Source organism: Lithobates pipiens, unplaced genomic scaffold (assembly GCF_037356315.1).
Source record: "Lithobates pipiens isolate NorthernLeopardFrog02 unplaced genomic scaffold, aLitPip1_a1.2 Scaffold_25, whole genome shotgun sequence".
Lineage (NCBI taxonomy): Eukaryota > Metazoa > Chordata > Amphibia > Anura > Ranidae > Lithobates > Lithobates pipiens.
The window spans coordinates 207,111,885-207,129,430 of NW_027507787.1; the positions used below are offsets into that span (position 1 = coordinate 207,111,885).

The following is a 17,546-nucleotide window of genomic DNA, read 5'->3' on the forward strand; positions in this document are numbered from 1 at the left end:
GCTGGAGGAGAGAAGATCCGAGTGAGGTTCGGTGAGGAGTTTGTATATCACAGAGATCCCTTTGCATTTGGGAGTTTCAAGAGTATAATGTGTAAGTAAGGGGAGCGTCAGACAGTCCAAGGATGAGTATCGCATTTTGGAGAGTATAGATCTGATCCTTAGGTAGAGGAAGAAGGTGTGTTTGGGCAGTTCGTATTGCTCCATGAGACGTGTAAAGGTTTTCAAGGTGGAGCCTTCAAAAAGCGATCCAAGGTAAGTAAGGCCTCGGTTTGTCCATTCTGAGAGGGGTAGATCCGGGGAGATAAGTTGAAGTGCATCAAGGGGTAGTTTAGTCAAGGTCTCCACTGAGATCCCATCCGTTGATTGTATTAACGCTGACCATGTTTTCTTGGAGGCCGTGATGGTGTCAAGTGGGTAGCGCTGGGGAGGGAGTTTAAGCCAGGTGGCTGCAAGCAGAAGCTTAGTGTTTGTGTCCAGTACGGTGGATTCGATCTGTTTCCAGTTTGAATGACGGTTATCCGACCACCAAGTTTTCAGTTGGTCTAGAATGGAGGCTCGGTAGTAGGCCTGGACATTAGGTGCCCCTAGCCCTCCAGAATGAGCTGGAGTCAGTACTATAGACTTCTTCACTCTAGGACGTTTCTGCTGCCAGATGAAAACGTTAAGAATCCCCTGAAGTTTTTTGAGTTGGTGTTGCGTCATTGGGAGAGGTATGGTTCGAAAAAAATATAGGATATGCGGCAGCAGATACATTTTAGCCTGAGCTATCCTTCCAGCCCAAGAGGCCGGAAATCGGCTCAGGTCTTTAATGAGGCTAGTAAGCTTGCCCACGAGGTCTTCGAGATTGGTTCTAAGTAATAGTTGGCTAGGAGATGTCAAATGAATTCCCAAGTAGGGAAGAAAGGAGTTCGGGGCCCAGGCAAAGGGGAAGGTGGAGGAGATTGATTTTGACGTTTGCGGGTCCAAACCAAGGTTCAGCATGAGGGATTTGCTATGATTCAGTTTATACATGGATATTCTGCTGAACTGTTCCAAAACTGCGTGTACTGCAGGAAGCGAGGAAAGAGGGTCAGTCAGGGCTATGATCACATCATCGGCGTAGAGGCCAATTTTGTGATCAGTATCTCCGATTTTTATTCCAGATATCTGTGGGTCTGATCTTATCGTCTGTGCTAACGGCTCCATCACTAGGGCGAAAATCAGTGGGGATAGCGGACACCCTTGTCTGGTGCCGTTGGTGATTTGGAAAGGTTGGGAGACTACTCCTGATGTCCAGATGCGTGCCGAGGGGTGGGAGTATAAGCCCATTATCGCTTTATGAAATGTGCCAGACACCCCAAATTTGTGGAGGACTGCCTCCATATAGGGCCAGTACACCCTGTCGAACGCCTTCTCCGTGTCCAATGCCAGAAGCAGAGAAGGCGTTCCAGTATGCTCCGTCCACTGTATCAAGTCGATGAACCTTCTAGTGCCGTCGGATGTCTGCCTGCCAGGCACAAATCCGACCTGGTCAGGGTGTATGAGTTGGGGAATAACAGAAGACAGTCGTTGTGCGAGTAATTTAGCATACAGTTTTGTGTCAGTGTTGGGAAGGGAGATAGGGCGGTAGTTGCCTGGATTGTCCGGGGGTTTACCTGGTTTGGGGATGGTGACTATCAAGGCATCAAGGGATTCTTTCGGCAGTACTCCTGTGGTGGTGAACTGATTGTACATGTCACATAAATGGGGGACTAATAGTTGGGAAAACCGCTTGTAGTATTCACTAGGAAGCCCGTCGGGGCCTGGAGCTTTATGTAGAGGGAGGTTTTGGATCAATTTGTGGATCTCGGAGTGCGTAAAAGGAACTTCCAGTTGTTTGAGTTGTGTCGGGGATAGAGAAGGGAGGGAGATAGAGGATAAGAAATTGGTAATGTCGTGTTGGGAGGGGGGTGGAAGTGGATCTGAGCCTGACAGATTGTACAATTTTGTATAAAAATGTCCAAATTCATTTGCAATATCTAGCGGGTTAGTCATGCGTCTGCCCTGGGAGTTAGTGAGGTGCATGATTTTTTTGTTAGCTAGTTGCTTCTTAAATTGTCTAGCCATATAGGCCCCTGGTTTATTGGCTGCTGAGTAGGTCAGCAGGCGTAGTCTTTTAATGTAGTAATCAAAGTTTTTACGAAGGTGGTCACTGAGCTGGAGTCGGAGGTTTTTAAGTTCCGAGGAGACGGCCTTCGATGGGGATTTCTTGTTGGTGAATTCTAGAGACCTGATTTTAGTCAGGAGGGATTCCGTCATGCGTGAGTGTTTTTTCTTTGCCTGGGAGCCAATTTTAATAAAGAGACCTCGTAGGCAAGCCTTATGTGCGTTCCATACTATGGAGTGATCAGAAACTGAGTTGACATTTTGTTGGAAATAAGTCTCAATCTCGGATCGTATCGCAGTTTCAAAGTTAGGATCGTTAAGGAGGGAGGTGTTGAGCCTCCACACCGTGTGTTTGGGCGTTTGAGAAGGGGAAGCAAATTTAATCGTGACCGGAGCGTGGTCAGACCACGATATCGTGGCTATGTGGGAGGATTCAATAGACTGGAGCAAATGTTTGTCTGCGATAAATAAATCGATACGAGAGTAAGACTGGTGGGGAGGGGAAAAGAAGGTGTAATCTCTCTCTAAATCATGCATGCATCTCCAAGCGTCATATAAGTCCTCACGTTGGAGGAGAGAGGCCAAAGCTGTGGGCCTGCATCTTGAGAAACTGGTTGTGTCCAGTGTATGGTCAATAATTTCATTAAAGTCTCCGCAGAGTAGCAGAGGGGAAGATCTGTAGGGTGCTATTTTAGAGAGGAGGGTGGAGTAAAACTTCTTCTGGGCACCATTAGGGGCATAGATATTGAACAGAGTAAGAGGGCGACCGTCAAAGGTGGCTGAGAGGATTATGAACCTGCCATCCTCATCGCATTCACAGTGGTGTAGCGTGAAGTTAACGCTAGCGCTCACAGCGATCATAACTCCCCTCTTCTTTTTCGGGGCGTTAGCGAAAAAGCAGTGGGGGTATTTATTGTTGCTACACTGGGGTGGCTTGGAGTTAGAGAAATGTGTCTCTTGGACGCAAAGGACATCTGCATGATGACCCAGTGCTTCCTTCCATAGTAGATTACGCTTAAAAGGAGAATTTAGGCCTTTAACATTTAGTGAGGTGATCGTGAGAGACATGACAAGAGTTAGGCCAGGGAGATGCAAGCAAGCGGAGAGAGACCACCCCTACCAATGAATACCAAGCTAGAAGAACAGAAGGTTGAGTAGGCAAGAAACAATCACAAACGAAAAAATAAAAAAAAATAAAGATGTTAATGAACTGGTATATAACAAGATATAACAACGTATAACAGTGAGAAATATCACAAAAAGTGCGTGCACAGCACACTAATAACCTGGGGGTTGGAGGGAAGAAACAGAAGGTATAGTGCCCAGGCTGGATATAACAGCTCTAGGGGAACTGGGGTAGTAGCATAGTCAGGTTTTTTCCGCCATTTTGGTCGCGGCACGTCTGGTGGGTCCAGAAGGTGGGCCGGAGGGGTTAGATTGGTTTGTGTCCACCGGGGGAAGAGGGAGGAAGCCCCAATTGGTCAATTTTTTATATCCATCTTTCGGGTTAAGAATTGGAACGATTTTCTGCTGGTGGGTGACCAGTAGCTTGGTAGGGAAGCCCCATTTGTATGTTATGTTTTTCTGTTGGAGGATGGAGGTTACCGGGGAGAAGGCCCTGCGCATCTCCATTGTGGCCGGTGACAGGTCAGTGAAGAGCTTAATGGAAGCGTAGGGGGCCGGTAGGGACTTCAGGTTCCGTGCGGAAGAGAGTATTTGTTCCTTGACCTGGAAGAAATGTATACGAGCCAGAACATCTCTGGGGGCGTTATCTGGGAGACGTGATGGTTTTGCAATTCTATGGGCACGATCTATGAGCATGTCTCGTGCGGTCAGGCGAGGAAGTAAGGACGAGATGAGTTGTTGCAAGTATGGGGTCAGGTCGCTTGGCATGACCGATTCGGGAATGCCTCTAAATTTGATATTATTTCGTCTGGAGCGGTCTTCCAAATCGGCCAGTTTCATTTTTATGTGTCGGAGTTCTTCCGTATGGTGGTCTTGCACATCTAGCATTTCGTTGTGTGCTTTAGAGTAATCTTGAAGATTTTCTTCAAGAGCGTCAGTGCGTTCCTCAATGCAATCAATGCGGTCATGCATCTGGGAAATGGAGATCTGTAGCTCCCTGTGCAGGTCTTGCTGCAAGGTAAGTAGCATGTTTTTCAATGTGGATTCAGACACTGTGCTGTCTGAGGCAGGCATGGCCGCCAATGAGGGGGTAGAATGAGAAGTATGAGTCCCGGCCACAACTGCAGACCAAAGCTGCTTTTTGGCATGTGGAGCTTTGTTTGGGGAATGTGCTGGGGAGATAGCCAGTCTCTTACCTCTGTCAGCCATGAGGTCTCCTGGGGACTCCACCGGGGGAGGAAGAGTGTCCATGATGTCCCTGCATGCCTCCGGAGCGTCCTCCTGTGCTGAGTGCAGTGCGGTGTGATGGCCCAGCGAGGCTGCGGAGGCAGCGTGCGGCGGGTTGAGAGGGTCGGCGCCATCTTGGGCCTTCTGCATAGAGGCGGCTGACGGATAAAAATCCGTTAAGCGGCGGGGTTTGGGCGGATTATACCGCGATTTCGACATGCCCCGTTCGTCCCTGCTCCTTCCCCGCTCCGGTGGTGTGGGCTGGGGAGAGGAAAGTCGCTGCGTGTTGCCGATATCCAGGCCGTGGAGCGGAGCTCGGATCTTAGGCAGCCATCCCGGTCCGCAGCAGCGGGGAACACTTTTTTAATGATAAAAAAGTGCATTTTATATACAACTCCATAGATCAGACCAAAATGAGGGACAAAAGCGGAAGAAAGAGGGACATTGCTACAGATCAGGGACAGTCCCTTGAAATCAGGGACAGTAAGGGCCGGTGCACACAGCGATGCGCGGCGAGGCGTCTCCGACTTGCCTCGCCGCGACTTGCACGGACCTCAGCGGCGACTTGCAGAGGACTTCTGTATAGAAGTCAATGTAAGTCGCCCCCGAAGTCGCCCCAAAGTAGTACAGGAACCTTTTTTCTGAGTCGGAGCGACTCGAGTCGCTCCTCTCAGAACGGTTCCATTGTACAGAATGGGGGCGACTTGCGGGAGCGAGGCGAGGCGAGCCGTGTCGCCTCGCCTCGCGCCGCAGTGTGAACCGGCCCTTAGGAGCTATGATAACATGTGAGTGTATGGTGCCCATGATGCTATACAAGGAACAAGAGAAAACTTGGTAATTTGCTACAGAAGGGAGCCATAGCACCATGTTCCATATCCACAGCCAGTTTCTCAGCTTCTACTGGAAACCTTCCTGATGGTCGGTCACCTTGGGTAATCAAATGCATTAAATGTATTGGTGGAAACAGCTGTAGATCTTACGATAGACTGGAGGAAATAATCTGTGGTTACATCACAAATTATAAATAAGTACATGTTTATCAGGGATATAATTCAATAGCTGCGCCAAATGTAAATGAGCACCAGTGATAACAGATAAACCATTATGCAAACAGCATTTCCTGAGGAAGTTTTCTGCACAGGAAGTCCCGAGTTCAACATGTTTTCCAGCGGTGTCAATCCTGACCTGATGCTACACTGTGTCACTCCAACTGGGATAATGAATAGGCAGGAATCTCATTGCTCTCCTACTGTATAATTCTTTATCTGTCCAGCATTTCCCGCATCTGCAATGCTCAGTATATACACTGTGCAATTAATCACATTACTATACAGCTCATTCGCTGTATGAGCGGAGCACACAGCAACTTATCTTCCCTGCAGCCAACATTAGATAAAAGCGGTCTTTGACAACATTCCTATGGCAACAAGAAATATTTCCCACTAGACAATGGATACTTTAAGAGCCTGCATAGGCATAATGGTACAAGACATAAAATAATAAATATTAATATTCTATTTATAAAAAATGATGATCTCCTATCTTGCGTAATATCAAATGTGCTTGAAAATGTATGATTACACTTTAAAACGAAACTCAGTTATTTTTTTTAACTTCCCGAGTCCAATGTGGACGAATGTATTCAAGAAACTGAGCTTTATCTCTTTGTCTACCATGCACACATTCAGGGCTTTTGATGATCTTTTCTCGCTTTCCTCCACAGCTGCCATATGTTAGGATGCCCTTTGTTCAGGACGCGTATATACCAGCCTTACAGGCCAACCCACAATTTCTATCCCAATTTAGAAATTAAGAGGTAGGTGGTCTTCTACCCACAATGTTAGAAGACAATGGGCTTGATTTACTAAAGGCAAGCAGCCTGTTCACTTTGTGAGGGAAGTTGTACTTTGTATGGGAATTTTCCCCATAGCTTAGCGAATGAGGTGAAGTTTGGATGACTTCTATCATCCAATCATATGCAAGCAAAAATGCAGTTTTTATTTTTTTCTTTGCCTATGATTGGGCATTCTTTGCAAAATGAAATGTCACCACATTCACTAAACTATGGTGAACAAATTAATGAAAAATGCAACTTACGTTGCAAAGTAAACAGCCTATTTGCCTTTAACCCCAAAGAATGTCCATGCACTTGTGTTTTAAACCCATTACAACCACTTTAACCTACAGGTAAGCCTAGATTAAGATTTGTAGGTGCAAGAAATATCTCCTAAAAATGGCTTTGGTAAATCTAAAGGAAATCAGGCAACAAAAGTTGTATAGTGTGTATGGGGTCTTAGAATCAACTCCAGACCTTTTACCTGCCTAATTGATGAAGAAATAACAAATGGGTAACCCACACCTGGCCCCCGAAACAGCTTTTGATTCAATTGTCCAATTACTTTTGGTTCCTTGAAAAAGAGGGGGTGGCTATTCTTAAGAGCTGTAATTCCTAAACCCTCCCTCCGATTTGGATGTACACAATTAAACCTGAGAGTGTGCACTTTCCCAATATGTCCATTATGTAACTATGGTTTGAATATGTTTTGGTAAATACCTGAACAAAATAAAATTGTGCCTGTGTCCCAATATATATGGACCTAACTGTATATGAAGATCCCAGGTTCAGGATCAAATAATTCTATAAAGTTAAAGTCCCAGTTTCCTTTTTCATTTAAATAATTCTATAATGTTTTAAGGGATAGATCATAAACCTTTTTGCTGTGAAATCTGTGACCATTGCCATTGATACTGAATTATTTCCAATTGCTCATACATTCACATATACTATGTTGCCAAAAGTATTGCGACACCAGCCTTTACACGCACATGAACTTTAATGGCATCCCAGTCTTAGTCCATAGGGTTCAATATTGAGTTGGCCCGCCCTTTGCAGCTATAACAGCTTCAACTCTTCTGTGAAGGCCGTCCACAAGATTTAGGAGTGTGTCTATGGGAATGTTTGACCGTTCTTCCAGAAGTGCATTTATGAGGTCAGGCATTGATGTGGATGAGAAGACCTGGCTCACAGTCTCCGCTCTAATTCATTCCAAAAGTGTTCTATTGGGTTGAGGTCAGGACTCATTATGCATTATGGTCAAGTTTCTCCACCCCAAATCCAATACTTTTGGCAATATAGTGTATGCATGACTAGAACTTCATGCTCAAAGCTGGTGTAGAACCCTTGAAAACTGCAGAAGGCAATGTGGAAAGAGATAATTTAAGAGATAATTTAAGCTATAAACTGTGCTCTTATATGTATAGACAGGGACACTGCTAGATCCTGGCACCCAGTGCAAGGGGCCTAGGTATCTAGTAATGCCATTATCTCTATTATTATTCATAATTCAGTCTTTGCTAAACTTTGCTTCTTATGCCCTGTACACACGGTCGGACATTCTGACAACAAAATCCATTGGATTTTTTCCGGGATTTTGTGCCAAACTACGGATTTTGTGCCAAACTTGACTTACACATGATCGGAAAAAGTTGACGGAAAATCCGATCGTTCAGAATGAGGTGACGTACAACATGTACTTAAATGGGCCAGTAGCCAATAGCTGTGGTCTCTTAATTTATTGTGAGCATGTGTGGCACTTTGTCCATCGGAATTGTCTACACATGATTGGAATTTAAATGACTGGATTTTGTTGTCGGAAAATTAAAGATACTGCTCTCAAACTTTGTGTGTAAGAAATTCAGACCGAAAAAGGCTGATGGAGCCCACACACGATTGGATTTTCCGACAACACGATCCGTCGGAAATTTTGACTGTGTGTACAGGGCATAAGATTGGTTGTATCTTGTTAATCAATGATGCACAATATACTTTTTGAAATGTGATTTATCTATTTTTGAATCTATGTATTTTTTTTAAAGAAATGATAATACATTTGCTTTTTAATTTAAGTCACCTTATTGTAACATTTGAATCATAGGCATTCTTGAGCCTCGTACACACGATCGGACTTTCCGACAACAAAACCGTGGAATTTTGTTCGAAGGGTGTTGGCTCAAACTTGTCTTACATACACACGGTCACACAAATGTTGGCCAACATTTACAAACGTAGTGACCTACTAGACGTACTACGTGGATTTTCAGCTCTTTAGCGCTACCGTTTGGGCTCCTCCTGCTAATTTCATGTTAGTAGAAGTTTGATGTGCGAGTGTTGATTCACACTTTTCTTTTCGCGTTTTTCATTTCGTGCTTTTCAGTTTGTTTTTGAACGACCGTTCGTCAACCAGACATGTTACGGAATCAGAGGAGATAACGTGTTATATATTATTGGCCCTTGAGTTATGCTTATTTTGGTTGAATAATAATGATTTGATTTGGTATATTTTCTAATAATATTATTCTTGATATCACTAGCACTAAGCCCCCGTACACACGGTTGGACATTCCGACCACAAAATCCATCGGATTTTTTCTGACGGATTTTGTCCTAAACTGGTGTTGCATACACACGGTTGGACAAAGTTGTCGGAAAATCCGATCGTTCGGAACATGATGACGTTCATTCGTTACGACGGAACTACGCTGAGGCTAGTAGCCAATAGCTTTCGTCTCGTAATTTGATCTGAGCATGCGTGGCACTTTGTCCGATCGGAAAAAGTCCGATCAGATTTTTGTCGGAAAATTTGAGATCCTGCTCTCAAATTTTTTCCGTCTGAGTTTCCGATGGAAAAAGTCCGATAGAGCCCATACACGATCGGATTTTCTGACAATATAATCCGATCGGACCTTTTCCGTCTGAATTTCCGACTGTGTGTACAGAGCATAACTCTTGGGTGTTAAGGGAATGCAATAGGAAAGGGAAAAGTAAACCAAAGAAAGGAAGACAGCAAAGCAGAATGGGGGCAAGAAAAGAACAGCCTCACCTACTTTTCTAGCGATAATTTTCAGGTATCAGAACAATCTAGGTACCCATATGTGCCCCAGGTCTTTCTGGAACACAACCAACACCCCTATGTAAAGACCAGCTGTTAGAAGAAAGACGGTGTGCCTACCTTGTCCCCAGAGTGTGACGCACTGCTGCTCATGGGTCTGACACATGCCGCTGTAGCAATATCCATCCAGTGTGTAGCAAGGGTGGCCGTCATGTAGGTAGACATTGGGCGGGCAGTGCGCGCTGCTTCCAGTGCAGAATTCAGGTAGATCACAGAAGTTACCCGCGTCCCTGCATGGAGTTCCACCTGGCTTTAGCTGTAAGGCCAAAGCATAAATATTAAAACCATAATCAATAGGGGGGATATTCCTCACCACATTAGCACATTCCCTCTTATTGAGAAAGTGGAAACAATTGAATATCACAGTTGCACAATTTCCTCACTCATGTGCAATTATTTATATTTATCAACTGATATACCTTTCAAAGGAATTTTATTTCTGTTCAGCAAGTCTTATAATCCAGAGCCCAGAGTGCTGGCTGGGGAGTGGGGACCCAGCAAGAGGAGGATTGGGGCCGCTCTGTGCAAAACCATTGCACAGCGCAGGTAAGTATTGTTTGTTATTCATAAAAATTCCTTTACTATCACTAAATTTTAGCAAGTACTGAAAATGCCTGTTGATCTCACCAGAAATGTCCTTGCTACTTACTGTGAAGAAAGTGAATCTAGCAGGGAATACCATCAACGAGTGTGCCACATCCCGATAAATCATGAAAAAAAAAAAGTGGGGAAATACCCCTACAGTGGGACTTTATGAGCACTACCACAAGTGAAAAAATGGTCTAAATATATTTATAAAAAAATGTTTTCCATTTGTGGTAGTGCTCATAAAGTCCCACTGTATTCCCCCCCTTTTTTTCCTTGCTACTTACTGTGAGCTGAAATTAAAATTTGATGTTACTACAGCAAACAAAGGCAGACATGTTCGAACTCCAGCCTGTGTGACATCAATGGCTGCCCTGATAGATACAGTAGAAGAATGAACGTAGATACCTAGAGACAGGAAATGTGTTTGTAGCACTAACCCCCGAAGGAGCTGCTTGTTAGTTTTGGGCTTACCGTTACCTTCTGTTTTCCTCGTTGCCCGTCTAGGGGATGTTCCGTGGTAAATGGCCCAGTAACTTGAGACCGACAACACTTGAATGGATTTTATTTGCAAAACTTAGACAATGAACAGTCTCTTAAATTGGGATCAGAGGTTTGAAAAGGAGGTTCAGGTACTCTTAGTGTCAAAGTCAAAATGTTGAAGGACTTGCTTAAACCCCATACACACTATCAGATTTTCTGCTGAGTTTTTCCTTCAGATTTACCAAAACCCTATAATATGAGGTCAAACCTTAGGAGCTTCAATTTGTATGCAATCAAGCAGGCCCTTCTACTACATGGTTTTGGTAAATCTGAAGGAAAAACTCGTCAGAAAATCTGATAGTGTGTATGGGGCATTACTTTGACTGCATTCAGAGAATAGCCATTCACAGCTGGATGAAGACTCAGGTTGGACAGTCCCTCTCTCACAAGGCCTAGCAGCCAACAAGGTGCTTACTCAGGAATAAGTCTCTGCCACAGACGTTGTTGTAGAATGTACAAGATAATGTCTCTGCCAGAGACGTTGTTGTAGAACAGGTAGGGAAACTAAGCTTGAAAAGACTTGTAGGATACCTGGATCTTTCAGCCTACTTGATGTTATCCACAAGACTGGATTCTTTCAGTTACTTCAGCCCTTCCAGGCTCTTACTAAGAAACCAACCCATACGTGGTGTTCTGAAGAGTCCTCCCCTGGAATGCTTGAAGTCACTTGGCCTCTCCCGAACCGGAAACGGCACCCAAACACCTCAGAATCCTTCTTTTAGTTTGCGTGCCTCGGTCTAGCCAGCCCCGAGACATTAAAGTCAGGTGGATCCGCACCCCAGGCCATAGCCTTCCTGGGGGCTGATCAGGAGGACAAGGACTATGAAGTCAATACATCATTCTGGACCGGAATCCCGAACCACGGGATGTTCGCATCTTAAGTACCCTCTCCTAGAAAGCACAGCGAGAGCGCCACTCCCACTGGGCAGGCTCAGAGAAAGAGTAACTTAAGCACCTAACCAGACCATAGTTCCATGCCTGCCAGATGAGACAGTGCCCTCTGTGGTCAGGCTGAACATCTCATAGTCCAGTCAGACTAATGCTGAAGTCTAATTTAGATAATTGTAGCCAAACCAAACTGCAGTTTAGGCAAAACTTTAACTTTGGAAGAACGCATAGCGAGTGCTCCTCAGGAGCCGCCGCTACATGTTATTTAAGGATTACCAGGTGAAAATAAAGGGAAAAAAAACTGAAAAAGGAAATTAATGCAGCCACTTAATTTTAGGACTGGTAAGCTACAATATATCAGATTTAGTTGTTTTGTGGAAATAAAATTAAAAGTGTATTTTATAGCTTGTCACAGCCCCTGAGAAATGGAAGGCAATCCAGGGTCTGAGACAGAGCAAACGCTTAAAACATCAATTCTTTGGCTCCATGCAAGAGATAAAACTAAAGCTTTCTGACAAAGTATTTTCCAAAATAAACAAGCTGTAATTAGATTAAAGTCAAAAGTGTTATTTGAAGATTTTAGAGATCATTATAAATCAGGAGTATTGAATAAAAATGCATGGAGGTTCGATCAGCTTCCAGAAGAGGTCAGAATCGCATGTTTGTGCGATGATTCAGATCCTTCACATCACAGCCAGCTCCTCCTATATCACAATCCCCTTCTTAGGGCCGGTACACACCAGAGCGTGGTGTGGGAAAGGTGCGTTCTATGTGCATGACACCATGCTCATAACGCGATGCCTGTGCGGTCTGCAGTCGGTGCCAATATATTTATTCATAACAAAACTCCAAATATAGATACTTGCCTGCACCAGATCACATGGTAATGCAGTACCATGCAATTTGATGCAGTGCGTTTTTGAAAAGTAGTGCATGCATTACTTTGTGTGTGTTATCCATTGTAATTTCAGCACATTCAAAGGAATGGGCTGAAAATCACATTGCATTGAACGGCACAGAAACATGCACTGCAGTCATTTAAGATTGTGAACCGGTGTTCTGTTGAAGTGCCCCCCATCGAAAAGTGCCGGCGCATGCGCAGGACGGAGCCGCACTTCAGCTGATTTGCCGATCATCTGGAGTGACGTGACCAGGGTACAACGTAGGAGGCATCTCTCGATGGGAGATACCATTCATCCAGAACGCAGACACTCTAAGACAGAGTGCGTTACTGGCTGGATCACCAGGTGAAATTGAAAAAAAGCCTAAAAAAAGAAAGCGAATGCAGCCACCACATCTAAAGATTGGTAAGCTGAAATATATTACATTTTTGTTTTTGGGTTTAACCACTTGCTGACCTCCCTATAGCAGTATTACTGCTTCAGGGTGGGAGCTGTGCACCGGATTACGTGTATATAGATCACATATGTATACATGATACAGCTTTTCCGGGTAGCGGCCACGAATGCACTCCACCAGCTTGCTCCAGCTGTGATTATACACAGTGGGAGCCGATCAGTGGGTAACGCGGACTATGTCTATCTTGCCCGCCAATCATCCTGCAGAGATGCAGAACAGTGGTCTGCCTATGTAAAGAAGGCAGATCACTGTTCTGACAGTAGGGAAGGCATGGATCCTGTGTCTCTGCAAGGCAGGAACTAGGATCCATATTTTCCCCTACGAAAAGCACCTCGCACACAGTAAACACAGGCTAGGCAAACAGTTAACCCTTTGTTCACCCCTGATGTTAGCCCCTTCCCAGCCAGTGTCATTAGTACAGTGACAGTGCATATTTTTAGCATTGATCATTGTATTAGTGTCACTGGTTCCCAAAAAGTGTCAAAAGTAGCAGCTAGGGTCTGAATGTCCGCTGCAATATCACAGTCCTGTTATAAGTTGCTGACAACTGGCATTACTAGTAAAACAAATAAAATTAATACAAAAAAAAATCTATCCACCAAAATGTCGCAGTCCCGCTAAAAATCGATGATCACCGCCATTACTAATAAAATATATATATATCTATATATAAAAAAATGCCACAAATCTATCCTCCATTTTGTAGACACTTTTGTGCAAACCAATCAATACATGCTTATTGGATTTTTTTTTAACCAAAAAGATGTAGCAAAATACATATTGGTCTAAATTGATGAAGAAATTTGATTTTATGTTTTTTTTTTTTATTGGATGCGTTTTCTAGCAGATAATAAAATATTGTTTTGTTTTTTGCAAAACTGTGTTTTTTTTTTGTTCATAGCACAAAAATTTTTAATCGCAGGTGATCAAATCATGGGGGGAGTACATAAACGTTATTTGGGCACAGCATCGCACAGCTGCGCAATGGTTAGTTAAAATAACACAGTGCTGTATCGCGAAAAATGGCCTGGTCATGAAGCGGGGTAAATCTTCCGGAGCTGAAGTGGTTAATACCGCTTTAAGTCTTATTTATAGTAGGAGATACAGCCATCAAATCTGGAAAGGGCACAAAACCGTACAGAAAAGTACAAAAGATCATCATAAATTCATTTTTCACCCATGCTTAAAAATCCATTTTCATTATTTGAAGCAGGGGGAAATTCGGTTTTCACCCATGCTTAAAAATCCATTTTCATTATTTGAAGCAGGGGGAAATTTGGTTTTCACCCATGCTTAAAAATCCATTTCCATTATTTGAAGCAGGGGGAAATTCGGTTTTCACCCATGCTTAAAAATCCATTTTCATTATTTGAAGCAGGGGGAAATTTGGTTTTCACCCATGCTTAAAAATCCATTTTCATTATTTGAAGCAGGGGGAAATTCAGTTTTCACCCATGCTTAAAAATCCATTTTCATTATTTGAAGCAGGGGAAAATTTGGTTTTCACCCATGCTTAAAAATCCATTTTCATTTTTTTAAACAATGGGAAATTTGGTTAAGCTGTGATATGAATTTGCCACCTCTACAACTATAGCAAGAAGAGGCCCTGTCCTGCTTCCCTATAATCTTTATCAAAGCAGAGGACTCTTTCTTTGTCTTTACACTTAGTAACATTTTCTATTTCAATATCGTTTTTTTTTTTAAAAGATTTTTCCAAAAAGGACACAAATTGTAGGCAAAGACTGACCTCAAGAACAAACACTTCGTAACTTTTTAAACAAATACACAACCAATACTTCCCAACCTTCTGAGATCAATAAAAAACGGGCTACATTTAACAAGACAGCAAAACACACATACCTGTAAAAAACGCCATCATTTCGTATTAAAACAAAACAAAGTATCAATACTTCATTAGCAAAAAGAAGTTTCATCAGCCATAGAAACCCATAAACAACAGTACGCGTCTATGAAAAAACACTACTACAAATATAAATGAGTTCACCCCATTGCTTGTTTAAAAAACAATAAACAACACATAGCAACCAAATTCCATCATGTTGTTCAGTTAAAATACATTAGAACACATTAGACTAACTGCTTTAGGCAGCATTACCGTACCTCCCAACTGGGAAAGTAGATCATTTAACATAAAGAGCGTAGGCAAACACACCCTTTCCTCGCCCCCAGTTACACAGACTGTGAAGAATTTATGCACAAAAAACATTTCGTAAACCTACTAATGCATTTTTAACAACATGTTAACATTAAAAAAAAAACAAATGCAATCACTCTACGGCTTCATGCTGCTGGTAAATGGATGTTCTGGAGCAGTTGGGTGTTTTTTCACCTGCCCCTGAACTCTCCTCCATGTTATCTTATCAGTACATGTACACATGGTCATTTATAGACATTTGAGTTTAGAAGCATTTTTTGGAAAGCAAAAAAAAAAATAAGTTCAGGACAGATGTTTAGAGGCATTTGAAAACGCCAAATGTCTGTAACAGCTTGCAAACGTGGTAACTCGCCTTTAGTCACATTTTGTTTACAGGCGTATTTAATTTTTGACTATTTAAAAAAAAAAAAAAAACGCGTCTAAAAAGCAAACGCGGCAAAACGGACATTTTTAAATGTCGGTTATGTAAAATGTCCCATGTACAGTAAGCCTAAAGCTGGAGAAAAGATGTAGAGCAATATAACATTTATGGTAAAGTACAGACCAAAAGATCCTCCCTGGAAGACATTTAGGGGGTTATTTATTAAAGGAAAATACACTTTGCACTAAAAGTGCTCTTGGAAGTAAAGTCGCTGTAGATCCGAGGGGGACATGGAAGGAAAATAAAAAAACAGCATTTTAGCTTGCACATGATTGGATGATAAAATCAGCAAAGCTTCCACTCATTTCAGATCTACCCCATAGATTTAGAGCGACTTCATTTCCAAGTGCACTTTCAGTGCAAAGTGGATTTGCCTTTCGTAAATAACCCCCTTTGTTTACTAAATCACCACGTAGTAAAAAATTGCTGGGCTGTGCAGAAAATACTCTTTTTATCCTATTTACATACAACTGCTGCTAACCTTCTACAGTCTCTTTAAACCACTTGCTGCCTACATGTACTAGTAATGGTGCACAATACAGTGTCTGTTGGCCATTTCTTGTCTCCACCAGTGGCACATGTACTTACAGTGCCTTGAAAAAATATTCATACCCCTTGAAATTTTCCACATTTTGTTATATTACAACCAAAATCGTAAATTTATTTTATTGGGATTTTATGTGATAGACCAACACAAAGTGGCACATAATTGTGAAGTAGAAGGAAAATGATAAATCGTTTTTACATTTTTTTACCAATATATATGTGAAAAGTGTGGGGAGGGGGCATTTGTATTCAGCCCCCCTGACTCAATACTTTGTAGAACCACCTTTCTCTGCAATTACAGCTGCAAGTCTTTTTGGGGATGTCTCTACCAGCTTTGTACATCTAGATAGTCACATTTTGCCCATTCTACTTTGCAAAATATCTCAAGCTCTGTCAGATTGGATGGAGAACGTCTGTGAACAGCAATTTTCAAGTCTTGCCACAGATTTGCAATTGGATTTAGGTCCGGACATTTCACTGGGCCATTCTAACACATGAATATGTTTTGATCTAAAGCATTCCATTGGCTGTATGTTTAGGGTCGTTGTTCTGCTGGAAGATGAACTTCCGCCTCAGTCTCAAGTCTTTTGCAGACTCAGGTTTTCATCTAAGATTGCCCTGTATTTTGCTCCATCCATCTTCTGATCAACTCTGACCATCTTCCCTCTCCCTGCTGAAGAAAAGCATCCCCTTGACATGATGCTGCCACCACCATGTTTCACAGTGGGGATGGGGTGTTCAAGGTGATGTGCAGTGTTATTTTTCCACTACACAATGTTTTGCTTTAGCCCAAAAAGTTCAATTTTGGTCTCATCTGACCAGAGCACCTTCTTCAACATGTTTACTTTGTCCCCAACATGGCTTCTCGCAATTCTTGCCATTGTTTCATAAGTACCTGGTTTGTGGAGTGCATGACTAATAGTTGTCCTGTGGACAGACCTAAGTTGTGGTCCACACCTAAGTTGTGGATCTCTGCAGCTCCTCCAGTTACCATGGGCCTCTTGGCTACTTCTCTGATTAATGCTCTCCTTGCCCGGCCTGTCAGTTTCGGTGGACGGCCATGTCTTGGTAGGTTTGCACTTGTGCCATACTCTTTCCATTTGCAGATGATGGATTAAACAGTGCTCTGTGAGATGTTCAAAGCTTGGGATATTATTTTTTTTATAACCTAACCCTGCTTTAAACTGCTCCCCTACTTTATCCCTGACCTGTCTGATGTATTCCTTGGCCTTCATGATGCTGTTTGTTCACTAAGGTTCTCTAACAAACTTCTGAGAGCTTCACAGAACAGCTGTATTTATACGAAGATTAAATTACACACAGGTGGACTCTATTTACTAATTAGGTGACTTCTGGAGGCAATTGGTTCCATTAGATTTTAGTTAGGGGTATCAGAATAAAGGGGGGTGCATACAAATGCACACCACACTTTTCACACATATATATTTGTAAAACAGTTTGAAAACCATTTATCATTTTCCTTCCACTTCACAATTATGTGCCACTTTGTGTTGGTCTAACACATAAAATACATTTACGTTTTGAGTTGTAACATGACAAAATGTGAAACATTTCAAGGGGTGTGAATACTTTTTCAAGGCAC

At 42.7% G+C, this 17,546-nt stretch overlaps 1 protein-coding gene across 1 annotated transcript in view; it reads right to left on the reverse strand.

Moving 5' to 3' along the window:
• ADAM12 (ADAM metallopeptidase domain 12) overlaps window positions 1-17,546 on the reverse strand; it is a 1,000,652-nt gene that overhangs the window by 192,383 nt on the left and 790,723 nt on the right. Inside the window, 1 exon segment of the mRNA XM_077455498.1 lies at window positions 9,486-9,681. Within this exon segment, the coding sequence (XP_077311624.1) occupies window positions 9,486-9,681 (196 nt within the window).